The sequence below is a fragment of the Arvicola amphibius genome, chromosome X (assembly GCF_903992535.2).
Source record: "Arvicola amphibius chromosome X, mArvAmp1.2, whole genome shotgun sequence".
Taxonomy (NCBI): Eukaryota; Metazoa; Chordata; class Mammalia; order Rodentia; family Cricetidae; genus Arvicola; species Arvicola amphibius.
The window spans coordinates 88,172,483-88,192,787 of NC_052065.1; the positions used below are offsets into that span (position 1 = coordinate 88,172,483).

Below are 20,305 nucleotides of genomic sequence, written 5' to 3' on the forward strand. Positions count from 1 at the left end.
CCTCCCTGGAGGAGAAACACATGGTTTTCGCGTCTGCATGGGCTCCCTGCTGTTATGTCTCCCTGCCTATGCGCTCGGCCATTCTTAATAAAACGATGGGCATTTGGATTTGGTTTGATTTGGCCTAATTGGATTTCTTGTGCCGGTGGAGTTGCCCTTTTTCTTATTTTTTACTTAACAGATGGTACACAAGGTGGAGCACTGGCACACACAGGCATCAGTATGCATGCATATACACACAAATTGTTCTAGGTGACATGTAAACAAACTCCATTTGGGAGTGTTTTAGGCTTCCTAGAGTTCCCAAGTGGTATGAGTCCCCATAATACCATTTGGCAGTAGGAATGGACCAACCTAAAGGCCCTGGTATGTGGAGGAAGAACTAGTTCCCAGTTCTTTTAACCCGATTCCATAGCTCAAACTATAGTCACATATTTCCTAATATTTGCTTCATTTTTTTTTCTATAACACTGCCAAGGGCAAGGCAGAGAGACAGACAGGTCTTTCCTCAGTTTTAACAAAATAAACAATATTTTTCTTGCTACTAAGAGAGAGCATTCTGAGCCAGGTCAGCGGGAACACTACTTGGTAACTTGCACTGAAGCCCTCCAGTAACTCTTTCATGTTTACATGTGAGCTCTGTTCCAGGATGTGTTCAAATGTTTGGCATTAGAACATAAAGTTGTGGCCTAGAAATGTGTTGGGCCACATCCATAGTTATGCTGATACACATGAGAGACACAGGAATAGCAGCTCAACAGTTTTCCAAGGGTGGGCCAACGGTGAATGCTTTTTCCTGGAAATGGTTAGAAATCTAAAATCTGGAAAACATCCCACAAAAACTGATGGAAGAATTCTATTAGTGAAGCCCATTCGTCTGTGTCTTAACAAGTCCCTCAGATAAAGACGATGCACAGACAAATTTAAGAATTAGTAACTTGGATTACCTACTACACTCTAGTCTCTCGTTAACAAAGCAGAAGGTTGGGCCGTTCAGACTCACTAAAAGTTTGCTTCAGATTTTGATGAGTCAGGGTTTCATGCTGTCAACTGATTGGCTTATTAAACAAACAACTAGCACAGAAGAATTTCAGACGCTAGGAGTGTTGCTATGTCCTCAACAGATTACAGACAGATCCAAGTGCAAGGGTAGACTTTGACCTCAGTTAAGACTGATTTTCCCAGAGGGGTCCTGCTCTTAAGTATAGCATCAAATTCTCTCGCCAGCAATAAACCACTTTGGGCCTTAAGTATTACTTGATCTCCTCCACTCCCCACTTCTGACAAACAGCTGCACAGGGAGCTAAAAGGCCCTAGGGGGTAAAATGTCTGGAACAAAGTTTTGCTTTATTTGCTGCCCAAAAGATGTGAACGCGGTCCAATCAAAGAAAGCATTCTGTCAATCCTTCCCCCAGGGCAGTCTCCAGGTTCCTAACTCTGTGCTGTGATTGCTCCAATTCAAAAATAAATGACAACTTCAGAATGTAAAGTGCGGCGAAAATAAAACCTAATTTCCTCCCGGCACACAGCCTACAGGGAAGCCACAGAATGCACCAGGAGCAGCAGTCAATAATTTGTACCAAAAAACAACCATCCCACCTAAGGCCGAATGAATTTGAAACCAATGAGTACCGGCCAGCAACACTTTCTTCCGAGATCTTTTCTCCGCTTTATCTTTCAGTGTCCATCCTTGCAGACGGCTGCTCGCGGACCGCCAACAACCTAAATAAAACAAAAAACAAACACCAAGATCAGCACACCGGAAACGGCGATACACCCCCCGGTGTGGCGTCATCAACAGTCGCCGTGCGTTCGTTCAGTCTCTTATTCCCACCCCACTTCAGTTCCCGCCTCTTTGAACCTCCTGTGGCTGTACGTTTCTAGCCTTGACTCAGAAAGACGAACCGCGACATCCCGCCTTTTCCCCCCTCTCCCCTGAGGCCGATTGGCCCAGACCTGCGACCTCCAGGAAATAGCGGCAGCCTCAGTAGCCACACCGGACCGGGTTCCAAAAGCCTTAGCTAAAGTCGCAGCCCTTGAGAAGCTCGCGGCATCCTTCCGGTGTCTCCTAGGACAGGGTCCCACTTAGCGTTCTGCCAGCATCCGCAGCCCGCTCCAACCTCCAGCCCTGAGAGTTGCTAGGCGTTGGCGGGCTAGCTCATTGTTACAGCCGAGCATCTTTTATGCCAAAGCATGTAAAATGACTGGTGTTCAGGTGGAAACTCTACATTGGTCTCTCCTCCCTCCCGCCATCTCTCTTCAAGCCCTTTCAGGCATGAGAAAACCCGCCCTTTGGCAGCTCCTCCCCCAGAGATGCTCAAGACCACACCTACAGGACATTTAAACTGTCCCCCTAGAGACCGGCCATGTGGTTTATTGGTCTCTTTTCCCCTTCTCTCTGATGGCCGAGAATTCACCCGGGAGATCGTACTCATTAAGTCTGGACTTTTCACCTTTAATTCGGTTTGATTGGTATTACTACAATGCCTGAAAGGGCTTGAAGAGAGATGGCGGGAGGGAGGGGAGACCAATGTAGAGTTTCCACTGTCCCTCCCCTTTCTCATTTGCTGGAGGTTGATTCACAAGGTTACCAATCACTATGAACTTGAAATTCATTTTATGTGATAGTTCATCGTGACCCATTTAAGCTTCTGGAGATGAAAAGTTTTTACACCCCTTTAAGCCTCTCAGCCGATGCAATAATCCAAATAAGACCAAATCAAACCGAATTAGAAAAAGCCAGGGTTTTTTTTTTTTTTTCTAACAGATATCATAGAAAAAAAGCCCAGGTTTAATGGAAGCCAGCGCTCCTGGCAGAAAGACTGGACAAACCACGGAGCTGGGAAAGGAAGACTGGAAAGACCACGTGTTTGGTTGGGGCGGGGGGGGGGGGATAGTTTAAATACCCTGTGGGCGTGGTCTTGCGTCTCTCTGGGGAGGGGTCACCTTTTGGCCGCTTTCTCGGAGGTGGAGTTGGGACTGAGGCAACTCCCAGAGGAGGGGCCCTGGGATGCATTTCAGACTCCCAGGACATTTGGATGCCAGCAGCTGGGGTGAAACCCCAACTCAAACATTCCAGACTTGTTGGATATAAGGATGTTAGCGGCTAAGGTAACACTTCCAATCAAACACATAGAAGAGCTCCCCTGCCTATAAGAATGTCATGATCACACTACCAACCTGTGCACTTGTGTCCAGTGTCTGCCTGACGGTGAGGGTTCAAGGTACAATGATTTTTTTTTTGCCTTAAGAATAACCAATCCGTGCTGCATAACCTATTCCAGAGCCTCTCTTCAAATAATGGCAGAAGCAGTTTGGTTGCCTTCATCTCTTTCCCTCCCCTCCCCATGTCCTATCCTGTTTTTCTCATTGTCCTGCACTTGCCAGCATGCCCTCCATAAATCACTTGCCCCTGGTCCTGCTCAGCTTCTGTTCTCAGATAATCATATGGGGGACTCCTATCTAGCCCATATTTTTCAGAGACTGTGTAAAGCAGGCCTGTGTGCTCTCCCTGTGTTGGCAGAAAAGCTATTTTACATCCACAGGAGTCAGGAGTGTGATAAAGTACAAGTGTAAAATCCTCTCAAATCAGACTTGAACATGTGGCCTAACTTTAAAATGAGGTACACTTTGTTCCTAACATCTCCTGTTTTGCTGAGACCTACATACCATATTCTGTCAAATTGTATATGTATATGTGTGCAATTTCATTGTAATTCCTTGCCACTGTAGGACATGAAAAATGCTTACAATTAGTAGACAGAGGTGTTTATTAAATGTTTCAATTAGATCACAATTATTTTGTTAGCTCTTCTTGTTATGATGGAAATGATCATAAACTGATTTATCACCTGTTTTGTTGTCATTTATTTATCTGCAAACCCCAATATGAAAATGAAGGAAGAACTCTGACTCGGTGACTACAGCCTGGTCTAGGGATGTAGCTCAGTGATAGAACACTTGTCTAGTATGTGCAAGACACTGGGTTCAATCCACGGTAACAACAAAACACCTGAAACCCCAAATCCTTCATCCAAATTGTGGACTCGTTCCTTGTCTCTGTAGCCCTTACAATCTCATAGTTTACAAGAGGACTCATAAGTAGAAAAGCTCTACGTGTTATGGTTCAAAGAATAAACAGTGATTGGTTGATTGATTTTGTTTTTTTTGAGGCAGGATTCCTCTGTAGATCACAGAGACCTGCCTGCCACTGCCTCCCGAGGGCTGGGATTAAAGGTGTGCACCACCACCGCCCGGCTAGAACCAGTGATTTAAACCATGCTCTGTGGTAGGTTGAACAGCAGCTCATTCAAAAGATATATCTACTTCTTCATATGTGGAGCCTGTGAATATTACTATAGAAGACAAAAACAGTAGATTCAGTTAAGGATTTTGAATTGAGGACTACATACTGAAGTAGATCATTATGCCTGAAGCCTTGTGACAGTGTGGTTATAGACATAAGGCAAATCTGGCGAATATGCACAAAGGTAAATGTTGTCAAGACTAAGATGAAATGTAAAGATGAAGTCACAAGTACCGGAAGGTATGTGCAGCCGCCAGAAGCTGAAAGAGAAGGACCTATTTCTCCTCCTTGCAACTCTGGAGTGAGTGTGGCCTTCCGAGACCTCAGACTTTCAGCCTCCAGAACTGCCTGAAAAGAAATTGAAATTTTCGTTGTCTTAAGTTACCAGGTTTGTGGAGTTGTTTACATTAACTTAAGAAATCCAAAATAGCACTTAAGACTAAAGAATTTCTTGCCCTAGGTCATGAAACTGAAAAGGCCTTGGTTCAGAATAGTTATTTCAGGATATGAGATTGCTTCTTGAGGGAGAATTTGTTTTTGTTAAAAACAGAAAGGAAGGAAGGGAGGGAGGGAGGGAGGGAGGGAGGGAGGGAGGGAGGGAGGGAGGGAGGGAGGAAGGGAGATGTAAGAAAGGAAGGACTCTCTGAATGTGGCTGACAATGGGGACTGACTGAGAAGCCAATGATAATGGCACTGGGATTTGATTCTACTGCATGTACTGGCTTTTTGGGACCCTATCTATTGGGATGCATATCTTCCTAGGCCTGGATGGAGGGGGAGGGCCTTGGACTTCCCACAGGGCAGGGTACCCTGCCCTCTCTTAGGACTAGAGAGGGAGAGGGGAGGGTGAATGGGGGGAGTGGAAGGGAAATGGGAGGAGGTGGATATTTTGAATGGTATTATTTATAAAGCAAAAAATAAAATGTTTGAAAAAAGGAATGGATGAATAAATAAATAATAGGTAATGCTTTGACCCCCCCCCCCCGAGATTACACCTTACCATGGATAGTTTGGGCAATTATAGCTATTTCTGCAGACTTCAGTCTGGGCAATGGCCCTATTCCCTTGCTTTGAACAGCATTCTTAGCCATAACTTCTATCATGGTCGCTACAAAAATTTGTCTGGCTCTCACTTTTAGATGTGTGATTTCCCATCACATTCACTGTTCCATCTAATGTTCCAACAAATTGTTGTATGGCAAGAAGTACAAGGAAATCTGACATGCAAATTTTGACAAAACTCAAAACATGAGGTTCAAATAACCATAGATGAGAGGTTGATGCGTCTTTGTGACACCTTGACTAGTGAAGATATGGAATGATTACACCATGCTATTTTATTTTATAGGCCCTACAGAGCAGTCCAGGCTGGGCTTAAACTTTTGCCAATCCTCTTGCCTCAGCCTCCTGAGTGCAGAGATTGCTGGCATGAGTCATATTAATAACTCAGGGTTATAATAGCGAAAGGGTGGAGGGTATAGTTCTGTGGTTGAACAGTTGTGAGGCATGCTCAAGGTCCTAGGTTCACTTCCCACCATATAGTGATGCACACGTGTTTAAGACTTGCAGATTTTGGTTATCATTTGAACAAATTACCATAACTTCATATCATTTATACACTCTAGAGATGATTTAAAGTCTTTTGGAAAATGTGTGTAGATTATGTAAGCATTGCAGCTCAGATGGAAAGGGATCCTGGCAGTCGGGAGCCAAGGAATAAGTGCTACAGCTTGGACGGAAAAGTATACTGGCAGTCAGGGGCCAGGGATGGAAGCATATTCTGGCAATCGGTGACCAGGAAATAACACAGGTCACAGACGCTTACAGCCTGGCTCCGGGGAAAGGTTTGTCCAATGTAACAGCTCTGTTCTGGTAGGAGAGGACTTCCTGAACCATAGATGTAACAGTTCGGCTGGTGCCCCAGCGTGTAACAACTCCATTCTGCTAGAAGGTTCCCCCAGCGAAAGTGTTACAAGCCCTGCCCCGCTCTGCCTCTGCTCACCCAAACCTCATTCAAGAGGAAGGAATGCAGGAGAGTGGCTGCCTCTGTCAGGGTGGAAAAAGAGCAACACCAAACTTAACAGAAGCAGGATTTTTTTTTTTTTTTTTTTTTTTTTTTTTTGGTATTTCGAGACAGGGTTTCTCTGTGACTTTGGAGCCTGTCCTGGAACTAGCTGTTGTAGATCAGGCTGTCCTCGAACTCACAGAGATCAGCCTGCCTCTGCCTCCCGAGTGCAGGACTTAAAGGCGTGCACCACCACTGCCCGGCCAGATGCAGGATTTACATAGGGTTTCCTAGAGGAGGAGTTTTTCCCTGGAGATTTTCAGGGTGGGAATTAGATTTCAGTCCCTTGAGCTCAGATTGGCTAGATCTGAGGCTCAGGAATTGGGTTTCTGTTCAGGGATTGGCTGGTTTTCGGCTCAGGGATTGGTTTTCTGCACAGGGATTGGCTGGTTTTCGGCTCAGGGATTGGTTTTCTGCTCAGGGATTGGCTGATTTTCGGCTCAGGGATTGGTTTTTTCTGCACAGGGATTGACTGGTTTTTCGGCTCAGGGATTGGTTTTCTGCGCAGGGATTGGCTGGTTTTCGGCTCAGGGATTGTTTTTCTGCGCAGGGATTGGCTGGTTTTTGGCTCAGGGATTGTTTTTCTGCGCAGGGATTGGCTGGTTTTCGGCTCAGGGATTGTTTTTCTGCTCGGGGATTGGCTGGTTTTCGGCTCAGGGATTGGTTTTTCTGCTCAGGGATTGGCTGATTTTCTGCTCAGGGATTATTTTTCCTCTCAGGGATTATTTTTTTCTGCGCAGGGATATGTTTTTTGCTCAGGGAGTTGCAGGTTTTCTGCTCAGGGATTGGCTGGTTTTCTGCTCCTTGATTGGTTGGTTTTCTGCATAGTTGGTCAGGGGCAGATTTGGCTCTGGGTTCGCGACAAAACTGTGTTTCTTTCACTGGCCTTTTTTAGCTTTTTAGCTCTAGTTTTGGGGCCAGGGCATATTTCTTTCACTGGCTCGGATTCTAGGACCAAAGTGTGTTTCTTTGGCTCTGGTTTCAGAGTCAGGGTGTATTTCTTTGCTTCTGGGTTCAGGGCTAAAGCATTTCTTTCACTGGCTAGGGTCTCAGAGCTAGGATGTGTTTCTTTCACTGGCCCTGATTTCAGGGCCAGAGTAGCTTTCTTTGGCTGGCCCTTTTATTCTACGGATAATATACAAATACCATATCATTTTATTTAAGGAACTTGAGTTTCCACCAATTTTCTTATTTTTAGGGATCCCGTAATCAGGATTAATCAGAATTTTCCCCCAGGGATGTGCAGATGTGTACATACATTTTGGTGTTTTTTTTTTTTTTTGAGACAGGGTTTCTCTGTAGCCTTGGAGCCTGTTCTGGAACTACCTCTAGTAGACCAGGCTGGCCTCGAACTCCCCACAGATCTGCCTGTCTCTGCCTCCTGAGTTCTGGAGTTAAAGGCATGTGCCGACACTACACTGCCCGGCTTTTTTATTTTTATTTTTTTGTATATACATTTTTTTTTTTTGGTTTTTCGAGACAGGGTTTCCCTGTAGTTTCTAGAGCCTGTCCTGGAACTAGCTCTTGTAGACCAGGCTGGCCTCGAACTCAGAGATCCGCCTGCCTCTGCCTCCCAAGTGCTGGGATTAAAGGCGTGCGCCACCACCGCCCGGCCTGTATATACATTTTTAAGGGAGCATTTAAGAAGCTGGATATTAAAACAAAAACATGCCTCCGATGGATGTTTGGAATCACTTGGCTAGAACCCAAGAAAAGTGAAGTGCTAGGAGAAAGGACTCCCATGTGACACCTAGTAAGTTGATTTTGTAGGAGCCAGCCATGAAAGGCATAACAATTTCAGTCGAACAAGTTAAGCGCATAACATCAACGGAAGCAGGGTTGCGGGCCATTATCAGCAGTAGTACATTAAGTCTCCTTTGAGAGGTAGGGAAGGCTTCACTGAAAAGATAGCACTTGAGCTGGGGATTTAGGGATTAACAGAGGAGACTGGCAGGACATTCCAGAATCCACAACAGAAAGAAAGCGCAGAACACAAAAGAACCTTACCGTCCAGCAGCTCTGAGTAGCCTAGCAGCTGTATTAGGATTTTTTTTTTTTTTTTTTTGGATTAAAGTGACTTAAAAGAGAGGCAGGTATTTTTTTCCCTTCTCTCTAGGGCCCATTTCCCTTACAGCTAGCTAGCTCATTGCTTTGACCGGGCACACATACTGAGGGGGCTCAGTATAAATAGAAGCAGACACAGTGGTCCAGCCTACTGGTGTTCAAGGGCACCTAAGACTAGTTTTTCACAGGATCCCTCAGTGTGATCTTGGCTAAGTCCCTGGTCCAAAGAAGTAAGTTGTTATTTGGCCAACATTTTGTTCTTGAGTGCGAGTGGGAAGCGCAAGGAGGAGGCTGGCTGAGTCATGGGCCCTTCAACCATCCCCGAATCCACGAGGCCAGCCAGGTCGCCCTGGCCTTCAACCACCGACATTCAGTTCCTCCTCCACTCCGGCAGGGGGCAAGGGCAGCGGCTGGGGCCACTCACTGGAGCTGGTGGCGGCCGCGGGGCGGACCGAAGCCGCAGCGGGCGGCGAGCGCAGTGGGCGGGGCGGCCGGCCGGGCGGCGGCGCCGCAGAGACTCGCTGGGCCCGGCAGCGGCGGCGGAGGCGGCTTCCGAGGTTCCGGAGAAGCAGACTGGGTGGCCGGCGGGTCCCTGCAGCCTCCAGCGACCTTTGTGCAGAGCCCCCCAATCCTTGGGCCGCTGCAGTGGGCACACCCGGGGGCGGCGGCCACCGCGGACAGGTTAGCGTGGGGGAAGGGGCGAGCGCCGGAGTAGCCCATCTCCAGCACCGGAGTGCGAGCCGGCCCATCTCCCACCATGTCCGACGAGACGTCGGCCACCACTTCCTATGAGAAGTTTCTAACCCCAGAGGAACCCTTCCCGCTCCTAGGAGCCCCTCGTGGGGTGGGCACCTGCCCCAGCGAAGAACCCGGCTGCCTGGACATCAGCGACTTCGGCTGCCAGCTGTCCTCCTGCCATCGCACGGATCCGCTCCACCGGTTTCATACCAACAGGTAAGGAGCTCTTCCGAGAGCAGGGGCGGACTTCCCGCAGGCGGCTGAAAGACACCGGGTTGCTCTCCTGCCGGCTGTTCTTGGTCCCTCGTGCCGGTCTGAGCCGCGAGCTACCCCCTCCCCCATCTTCCTTTGACCAGCGCTCTTCCCCAGCTCCTCCCAGTTTTCACCCCCTGCCCTCTGATTTTTCTTAAGACCGGTTTCCCTGGGCCTTCTTTCTTCTTCCCCCTTTCCTCTTTGGACTCTACTGATTCCTTTCTTCCAGATCTTCTCCTTTACCTCTTTGTGACCCCCACCCCCCATCTGTACGCCGAGAATCTTAAACCCCAACTCTTGATTTTTAGATTCATCTTCCAAAGTTTAACCCCTTCTATTTCCGGTACACGATTTCAGGGAGCCCCAAATAGATCTGTGGATCTTATCGAACCTCCCCTTTCTCGATATTTAACCCCGTTCTAATCCACGTTGTACCAGAGCATTGGAAAATTAGTCTCCCCGTCGCCTCCCCCTTGTTGCTTTGAAAGCAGGATCTCCTGTAGCTTAGTCTATCAGCAAACTGGTTACTCAGTGAGGATGACCTTGAACTCCTGGAACCCCCCCTCCCTGCCTGTCCCAAATTCTGGGATTACAAGCATTTGTTATTTCCAACTAAGTTTACTGTATTTTAATCAATTCAGTTTATAATTTTCTTTTTGCAGCACTGTGGATTGATACCAGAGCCTCATGCATGCTAATCGTTCTGCCAAGTGAGCTATACCCTTAGTTACCCTAGAAACTAGTCAGTTTTTTCTCTCCTTCCTTTGTGAACACCTTGCATTACTTGTGTAGGCTGTCCCAAAATGTAAACTCTGGAAGATTCCTTTGTAAAACATACCACCTGGTTTGCATCCCTGGCGAGGGAAGTAGAGCGAGTGTAGGATGGGTTAATTTGTACAAATAATTTCTTCAGAGGGTTCATCCAAATTATTTTATTGGAAGGCAGTGTTCTGGACATGCAAGCATTTAAGTGTTATATCTGATTTGGTCAGTTTGAAATGGGTTTTCAATTTGGCCTCAACTTTTAAAAATGATTTATTTTCAAGTGTATGTGTGTGTGTGGGTGTGTGGGTGTGTGTTGGGGGTGGGTATGTGGATGGAAGTGCAGGTGTCTATGGATACCAGAGACCTCAGACTCCATGAAACTGGAGTTACAGGTGGTTGTGAACAGCCTGTATGTGGACGCTGGGAAAGGCTTTGGCTCTGCTGCGAGAGCGTACATGCTCTTAACCATGGAGCCTTGGCTCCAGCCCCTCAACTTCACACATACACACACACAGACACACACAGACACACACACACACACCAGGACTGGTAGAGTGTGGATAAGAGAAGAGGGAAATAAGAGGGAAATGATCCATCTGTGGATTAGAAATAAGGAATCCAGTTCTGGTTTCTGGTCCAAGTTTGCTATGTGTGTTTGGTTACATCTATCCATATTTTGCATATATTCCCCCCAATCCTTAAATCAACCTATCTTTACTGTGTAATTCGTGCATTTACATATATAATGAGGTTTTTTTGTTGTTGTTGATTTTTCGAGACAGGGTTTCTCTGTGTTACAGTCTTAGCTGTCCTGGAACTAGCTCTTGTAGACCAGGTTGGGCTCAAATTCACAGAGATCCGCTTGCTTCTGCTTCCTGAGTGCTGGAATTAAAGGCATGCACCACGACTGCCTGGTATATAATGAGATTTTAAAAGGTAAATTTACAGTTTGGGGAAAGAAAATGTTATAGCTTAATAATCATCTAGAATTTCAGCACAACACATTTTAAAACGAGATGACAGGGAGTTTCTGATAAACTAAGTCTTCATTGCATAATGAAGAAACTGAGGCCCAGAGAGAGAAACCAAGTGTGAAGTTCATATTTTCTAGTCAGGCGAAGACCTTTCAGTCATAGACTACACCTTTGGAGCCGGTGAGAAAACTTGGATTAGAACTAAAGGATTGCTAGCCATGGTGGTACACTCCTTTAATCCCAGCACTCGGGAGGCAGAAGCAGGGGATCTCTGAGTTCGAGGTCAGCGTGGTTTATAGAGTGAGTTCCAGGACAGCCCAGACTGGTACACAGAGAAGCCCTGGCTTGAGAATAAAAAGCCAAAACAGGAAAAAAGAAAAGAAAGAACTAAAGAATCTAATGTTATCAGGGGTCATGGAGCTTTCTTAAACTAAGAGAAGTCTATTTAGCCCATGATGTAACAAACATACATAGAAATTTGACAAAATTAAGTGTGCTTAAGGTATTTAATTTTTGAAGCACTAGACAAAGTTATATGCCCAGTACATTTAAATAATTTCAGAATTTGCCATCTCTGGTGATTGAGCATAAACACTGCAAAATCTGGTGATTAAGGGTAAGGGACTGGGTGAGAGTTGAGGGCCTAGAGAGATGGCTCCATGATCAAAAGCATGTAATGCCCCAGAGAGGACACAGATTCAGTTCCCAGCATTTGAGGAATTTTTTTTTGTTTTTCTTTTACAATGTGTTCTCTGTTATCACCCCTTCAAGACTCTTTTAAGGTCAAGACTGTTTTCCAGAATAGGGCAGCCAGGGTGGAAAGGGTAGGCTTCTACTAAGGCTCTGTTTTTTGAACTGAAACATAATTTCTCCTACTTCCTGTCTGCCTATTTATTTAGTTATTTTTGTTTACTTCAGACAGGGTCTTGTTATGTAGTCTAGGCTGCATAACCCAGGCTGGGTTAGAACTTGAGACAGTTCTGTCCTGCTTTCCTGAGTACTAGGTTTGAAGCAGGAGCTACCAAACCCAGATTGACTGTTTCATTTTGAATATCCTTTTTCAACCCATCTTTTCTCAAGGCTTGGAACAATAAGCAGGAATACCAGATATGTGTATTTTTCATCAGAAAGTAGGGGAGAAAGGCATCTTATATGTATATATACACATATACATATATACATACATACATACACACATATACACACACAAAATGGATTTTTGCCCCAGACTACCTTGTTTATTATTTTTGCTATCTTAATGTGTGTTTGATTGGCTAGAGGTTTGAGATAGGGTTTCATGTAGTCAAGGGTGGCATTGAATTTGTTATCTTCCTGTCTCTGTCTCTAAGTGTCAAGATTATAGGCATATGTCACTAAACTTGACTTTTTCCCCTCTCCTTTTACTTTATTATATATATGTGTGTGTGTGTGTGTGTGTGTGTGTGTGTGTGTATAGGTTCTTTGAGACAGGGTTTCTCTGTGTAGTTATGCCTGTCCTGGAACTCACTCTGTAGACCAGGCTGACCTCAAGCTCACTTCTTCCTCCTGAGTGCTAGGATTAAAGGCATTCATCACCACTGCCTGGCTCTTTTCTGTTTCCCTCCCTCCCTCCCTTCCCCTCCCCCTCCCCCCTCTCTCTCTCACTCTCTCTCTCTCACACACACAGAAAGTTTTATTGCTCTGTAGCTCAGGCTGGTTTGGACTTCACTATTCTACCTGGGCTGGCCCTAGACTCATGGAGATCCTACTTCCCCAGTGTGAGTCTTCATACCTGGCTTGCCTTTCTTTTTAGATCTTTTCACCCTCAAGCAGTATTCTGCCTTCTTGCCCTTCTTCAAAATGGTGTTTGAGGAGATCATATGCTTGCAGCTGATTCTTTTCAGGGAGAAGCAAGCAGCTAAGTCATATATGTGGGCACAGTTTAATTCGGTCGGGAGTTCTTTGATTTTGGAGTTGAACGCCATCCCTTTTTTGCTTCACATTGTTTGCCAAGTCACACCACAGTCCACAGACCAGGTCTGAATAGTTGAGCATAAAAATCCAGCTTAAGATTTAGTCGTTAAAAAACAAACTATTGCATCTAGAAACTTGTCAGTGGTTAGATACTTAGTTTATCTTGATTTTGTTTCCTCTTTGTTACCAGATAAGAAAATTGCCAGACTGTTTAAATACTGTCCTTGATAAGGGCCTTGTGATGATGACAATTTTGTGCCTGCTCATTTATCAGATACCAGGCTGTATCTACAGTCTTATTAGCCCAGGGAGTCCTGGCACTAGTACTATTAACTTCTAAAGTTGAATCTCATCTGTGACATTGGTTACCATACCAACAGACTAGATTTGGGGAAAAGTAAATTCCATGACAAGTAAATGCCTTTATTAAGGAACTCACTGGCCATAATTGCAGTGGCACACAGAAATGCCAAGGTAGGAGAATCACTTGAGCCCAGGAATTTGAACCAGGTCTGGGTTAAGTTTTTCGACTCCACCTCAGAAGCATTTACCTTTTCCTGTGATTATATTTTATGATGTAATTGGGTTTGTCTAGAATTTTGGAAGAGTAGAATAAGTTTTGGTAAGTCAAAAAATGAGTAGATTTGTAAACAAAATGTCAGGGTTAAATATATATATATACACATGCTTAAGACATTTCCTTTTGGTGAGGTTTTTCCACTGTAAAAAGAGGTTTCGTTTACCTTCCTTTGATTTTTTTTGTTTCCTTCCCAGCAATGTTGGTAAGTCCTGTAACTCAAATATGAGATGAAAGAGGAGAATAAAACTGCCAGACAGATGAGTCGTTCCCTTCATCTGTCAGGGGACTATGTCATCAACATAAACCCTTGTGAAAAGCGTGTGGGTGAGGATCTTACCTGGCTCTGTGTACCTTTCTGGCAGGGTGTGAAATGAGCTGTTGAATACAGCGCAGGGATTGGTCAGCCGCCCCAACACAGAACTAGAGATTGTCCTAGAGCCTCATGCACGCTAAGCCAATGCTCTGCTACTATTGTATAGCCCTTGTCCTATGTTTATTTTGATCTTACAGAATCTTGCTGAGCTGCCCAGGCTAGCCATGAAGTTACCCTCCTTTCTACACCTCCTGAGCACTCGGGGATTACAGCCGTGGAGCAGCAAGGCCAGGCCCAGATCAGTTGTGAGCTATTATAGCCACCTATTTTGTCAGCACTGTAGGGGGTAAAGACATTTAGGGACTGCTCTTTACCACTGAGATACATCCCCATCTCCAGTCTTGTGCCTTTTATACACCTGTAATCTTCCCATGTAGGCATGGAACTGGAGGTTCTTCATGCTTGTGTGCCAAGCACTTTCACCCATCTTGATAGCCTCATGGTTTTTGCTTTTGAAATACAGAGTCTCATATAGTTATATAGTCCTAACTGGCCTGGGACTTATGTTGCTGCTCCTCCTCCCATCTTTACTTCCTGAATGCTGGGATTAGAACAGGCCTGCACCATGCTCTTCTCTTTTATTCTTTTTTATTCTTATCTCATATATCACATCCCAACTGCATGAGGTACCCCCCCATTTTCCCCCACTTTCCTTCTCCATATCTACCACTGTCCCTCCCCTAAGAAAAGGGCCTAGCTTTTACCTCTTCTCTCTCTCTCTCTCTCTCTCTCTCTCTCTCTCTCTCTCTCTCTCTCTCTCCCTCCCTCTCTCCCTCCCCCCCTCCCCCCCCCTCTCTCTCTTCAGTTTTTTTTTCCAGGGGCAGGGTGGTTTTTTGAGAAAGGCTGTGAAACAATCCTGGCTGTCCTGGCCTCCAACTCACAGAGATCTGCCTGCCTCTGCTTGCATTAAAGGCATGCACTACCGCCATCTGACCTGTCTAGTTCTTTTCTTAATTTTAAACTTTTCTAATTAATTTTATTTTTGACATGCTGGCCTATAACACACTGTGTATCCTAGGGTTCTCTTGAATTTTGCTCTGTAGCCTGGGCTGGGCTCAAGCTCATAAAATATTCCTTCCTGTTGTAGCTTGCTGAGTACTGGGAGCAGGCTTGAGCAAAAGCAACTAGTTTTATTTTAGCATTTAAATCACAACTTATCAAAATAACCAAGTCTTTAGTCCATATGTACACTAGAATAATTTTGGGAAGAAATGCTATTAGCTTTCCTCTTTAAAAAAAATAACCCTGAAATTAGAACAGCAAGCTTAATTGCTAAAGTCAAACACCATAAATATTGGGAGTTTTGTCTACATTTTTCTCTTCAAATTCTAACTACAACCATAGCATTACTCTCATCCTTTGCGTCTAATGTTATGGTCATATTTTGGCGTTCAACGGCTTTAGTGCATTAAAATATAAGGGCTCACTGGAGAGATGGCTCAGTGGTTAAGAGCACCGGCTGCTCTTCCCCAGGACCAGGATTTCATCCCCAGCACCCTTATGGCAGCTCATAACCATCTGTAACTCCATTTCCAAGGAACCCAATGCCTTCTTCTGACCTCTGTGAGCACCAAGCACGCACATGGTACACACACCCATACACATAAAATAATTAAGCAATTTAAAAGTGTAAAGGCTTGTAATTTTGAATGAATCCGTGCTGAACACACACTGAACATTCATTGAGAATTCAAAACTATCAGAACAGTCTAAGAGAATCTTATTTAAATTTTTATTTCAAAAGCTCTTTATAGGAAGTTGAAGGCGCTTTAAAAAGTCACTCTTTTCTCAGAGAGAATATCGTCAACACTGTGTTTCTTTTCATTTTTTTTCAATGTATAAATACAGATTGAGGATTGCTCATGTGAAATACTTGGAATCTGATGTTTCTAATTTTATATATTTTTGGTTGCAGTATTCACATACATAATGAGATCTGTTAGAGATGTGACCAAAGTCTAAATGCTGAATTCATGTTTCACATGAGTAGTGCAGGCATAGCTTGAAGAAAATTGTATATAATATTTTTAGTACACCTTTATTTTGACTGTACCCCATCATATGAGGTCAGGGTGGAATGTTCTATTTATGGTATAAAGCTTGCCTGCCAAAAGTTTTGGATTTGTGGCTTTTTTTCTCTCTCCTGTGTGTGTGTGTTCACAATTTAATCTGTGAACCGTTTATTGTAATTATGTTGTGTATTCTATTTTTTCTCGTGTTTATGTGTGTTCATGTATGTGAGTATGTGCTATGTGTTTGTGTGTGTAGGTTCCAGTGGTGGTGTTTTTCTCTGCTCTCCTTGTTGTTCATTCAGGCAGAATCTCTCAGTTGAAGCCAGTGTTTGCTTATTCGGCTACTTTGTCTTACCAGCTTGTCCTGGGGGTCCCCTCTCTCAGCCTTTAGAATGCTAGAATTACTGGTGGACAATAATCCCCACCCTAAATATTTTCATGGGTTCTAGGATTCAAATTCTGGTCCTTGGGCTTGTGGTGCAAGTGCTTTAACCACTGAACTGCCTCCCCAGCCCAGTACTCTCATAGTTTGAAAATACCAGTATTGAGATATAGCTGTCATTCTTCATGCTTTGAGGGCATTTCTTTCTTTCTTTATTATTGATTTTTATTGAGCTCTACATTTTTCTCTGCTCCGCTCCCTGCCTCTCCCTCCCCTTCAACCCTCTCCCAAGGTCCCCATGTTCCGAATTTACTCAGGAGATCTTGTCTTTTTCTACTACCCATGTAGATTAGATCTATGTATGTCTCTCTTAGGGTCCTCATTGTTGTCTAGGTTCTCTGGGATTGTGACTTGTGGGCTGATTTTCTTTGCTTTATGATTAAAAATCACTTATGAGTGAGAACATGTGATAATTGTCTTTCTGTGTCTGGGTTACCTCACTCAAAATAATGTTTTCTAGCTCCATCCATTTTTTCTGCTGTGCAGTACTCCATTGTGTAAATGTACCACACTTTCCTTATCCATTCTTCGGTCAAGGGGCATTTAGGGCATTTGTTTTATCTTTTTAAAATAACATTATTTTCCAGGCAGTGGTGGCGCACGCCTTTAATCTGAGCACTCGGGAGGCAGAGGCAGGTGGACCTCTGAGTTTGAGGTCAGGCTGGTCTACAGAGTGAGTTCCAGGACAGTTAAGACTACACAGAGAAACCCTGTCTTGAAAAAATAAAAACCAAACAACAACAGCAAAACAGTAAAATAATATTATTTGTACATATTTGCAATGCATCTTTTATTTTTCAAATTTCTATTTGGGAAAGGGAGTGGATTCCTAGAAGGGGAATTATAAACCTCTTGTTTACATAGAACCAACTTCCAGAAGTGGATAAATATTACTTACTTTGTTTTATCTGCATTGCTTAAAGATAAAAGAATTATATTTGCAAATTAGACTAGCTATACATATATGGAGTTTAAAAATCTGTTACAGGAAAAGGTTCTATTTTTCTATTTTGCCAATTATTTGTTTTAGCTGTGAATCCTTTTCACTTGATGCTGATAAAAAAGGCCGTGGCATCTGAGACGATCCATATTCTAGAGCCTTGCTACACACACACACACACACACACACACACACACACACACACCTGAAAGCCCGAGGAGAGTACAAAAGTAAGAGTACAAAAGCAAGCAAAGGCCCGACTCTTGTCAGTGACTAGTTATTAAGTGTGGCAGACAGGCTTTATGTGAAGAATGTCATTATTACGCGGGGAGGCAAACATATTTCCACAGGATTTTTTCATGCTGAACGGCAATTCTAATTAAAAGCAATTAGTTGCAGCTTCCCCCAGCACTGAAGATAGTATCTGGCACTTAGCTGTTACTACCAATTGTTGAATGGGTGAATGAACAAAGGTAGGGAGTGTTATGGAATCACATGGGATTTGAAGGCAAGAATAAGTAGTTTGCTCAGTATATTGCTGCACCTGGGAGAGAACTTATGCTTGCTAATTAGAGTTTTTCATTGCAAGACCCGGTAATTTGGTTAATTCTGTTGGGTTGTTTATCGTTATTAGTGTATTTGTGTATACTTGTTCATATATGTGTATATGTGTTCATTCATACACAAGGATTGGTGTCATATGCCTTTCTCAATCTCCATATTTTTTAAATGATATTTTAAAATTTTATTTATTTTATGTCTGTATGTACACCACATACATGCAATACTCATGGTTCCAGAAAAGGGTGTCAGAACCCTTGGAACTGGAGTTTACAGAGGGTTCTGAGTTGACATGTGGTTGCTGGGAACTGAGCCCCAGTTTTCTGTAAGAACAACCACTGAGCCATCTCTCCAGCCCCTAATTTATTATTTTCTTTATTTTTTTGAGATAGGATCTGTTATTGAACCTAGAGCTCACTGATTTGGCCAGAGCAGCTGCCCAGTAAGATAGGATCCTCTTATCTACACCTTCTCATCACGGGAATTACATGCTCACATTGCTGTGCCAGTTCTTCTTACATGGGTGCTGGAGCGAAAACGCAGATCCTCCTCACATTAGCACCGTGGGAACCTTACCAACTGAGTTGCTCCCCCAGTGCTATTTTTAAATGAGGATAATATCCACCTTGTAACCGTGAGGTAAAATTAATATTAGAAAATGTTTCAGGGTCTCGGGAAGTAGCTCAGTTGGTAAAACACTTGCTGATCTCTGTCCTCAGAACTCAAAACTTGGTGCAGCAGCATGCGCTTGTAACCCAGTGCTGGGGATGGGGACACGGCCAGATCCTGGGGCTTACTAGCCTGCATCATGAGTTCCAGCCATGGAGACCCTGTCTCAAAACAAAAAAGTGGACACTTCCTGAAATCTGACACAGGTTGTATTCTGGTCCAAATACACACATGCACATTTAGTGGTTAGTGTATTTAGTGGGTTTTTTTCAGCATGTGTTAAGTTATCTTATATGGGTTTTCATATAATCCCTCACAGTAACTCAGCCAAAGGTTTAAGACTTTAAAAAATAATCACACTACCCTCGGACTGCAAAAGTCCTTCGTCACAAATATCGTAAGTGGGTTTTGTTAATGTCTTCAAGTTGTGTGGTTCTGGGGTTCCTGATGGGACTTCTCTTGTGCTTTTGAAGGTGGAACCTAACTTCTTGCGGAACAAGTGTCGCAAGCTCAGAATGTAGCGAGGAGCTGTTTTCGTCCGTTTCCGTGGGAGATCAAGATGATTGCTATTCGCTGTTGGATGATCAAGACTTCACTTCTTTTGACCTATTCCCTGAGGGAAGTGTCTGCAGTGATGTCTCCTCTTCTATCAGCACTTACTGGGATTGGTCAGACAGCGAATTTGAGTGGCAAGTAAGGTTTTCTTTTCCTTCTTACTAACATTATTATTAGATAAGTGAAAGTGGGTTTTGAGTGGTAGGTAAGTCTCCCCCCCACTTGTTAACATCATTATTATAAGTAAAGGTGTAAATTCTCTCAAGTTTCTCATTTTTACCTCCAAGTATTTGTTTATTTTAATTTTATTTTTTGCATGTGCCACTCACCTCTTCTTGGACCTTAATTCTCAGGTTATGAAAAGGTTCAGTCTGACTTGAATTCTTCATGATTGGGAGCTGGCAGGAAGTCACGTTAAAAAAGCACAGAGTGCTTTCTATTCTGGTTCCTTTTCAGTGGTACTTGTACCATTGCTCATAATTGAGTTCTTTGTAAAAATCCTAAGTTGTTAGTCCAAGTAGCTGAAACACACATAAGCTCTAAGTTAGCCCCATGCTAACACTAGTGATGGTCTCTTTTCTTGTGTTGACATTCTTTCTGTAATACTGTTCATAACCAATATGAAATGTAACAGCAGTGACTTTGGGGATGAACTCTTCCATCAATATTCAGTATGGCAGCTCTTCCAGTTTAACATCTATTGCCTTCTCTTTCAGTAGTATGACTGATGCCACCTTGGAGTCTTGGTGAAGTCAGTTTTCTTTTGTATTTTTTGCAAAGTGTGTCATACAGTTAAGAAATAGATGGAATGCGCATTCTATAATTTTGGTAATATGCATTTTAGGCTTCTGATCCTACAGTCATCCTTTTGTAGATTTTTGTGTATTAAGCACTCAGCACTTTACTATGCAAATGTATTCTCCCTACTTCATAATTGATAACATTCTTGTGCTTAGAAGACACATATCAGATTATATTAGATATCAAATATGATAATTTGTTTCTGTTACAGTCATCTAATTTTTGGTTCTCTTATCCAAAGTATGCTAGTTTATT

The 20,305-nt window shown here is 43.7% G+C and overlaps 2 protein-coding genes across 16 annotated transcripts in view; one reads left to right on the top strand and one right to left on the bottom strand.

The window, feature by feature from the left end:
• The window catches only part of LOC119804729 (TAF5-like RNA polymerase II p300/CBP-associated factor-associated factor 65 kDa subunit 5L), a 33,255-nt gene extending 31,006 nt beyond the window's left edge, over positions 1 to 2,249 (bottom strand). For 13 of the 15 annotated variants that reach the window (XR_005283841.1, XR_005283839.1, XR_005283838.1 and 10 more), the window contains exon 1: positions 1,600 to 1,764. The gene's annotated coding sequence lies outside the window, so the exon portion shown is untranslated. Of the gene's footprint in view, positions 1 to 1,599; positions 1,771 to 1,956 lie in introns of those variants that run through there. The other 2 variants (XM_038316341.1, XM_038316342.1) reach the window with 2 other exon arrangements.
• A 6,682-nt stretch (positions 2,250 to 8,931) lies between these two features.
• The window catches only part of Fam199x (family with sequence similarity 199, X-linked), a 33,538-nt gene continuing 22,164 nt past the window's right edge, over positions 8,932 to 20,305 (top strand). Inside the window, exons 1-2 of the mRNA XM_038316845.2 lie at positions 8,932 to 9,389; positions 19,168 to 19,387. Of these exons, the coding sequence (XP_038172773.1) occupies positions 9,193 to 9,389; positions 19,168 to 19,387 (417 nt within the window). The 5' untranslated portion in view covers positions 8,932 to 9,192. The remainder of the gene's footprint in view (positions 9,390 to 19,167; positions 19,388 to 20,305) is intronic.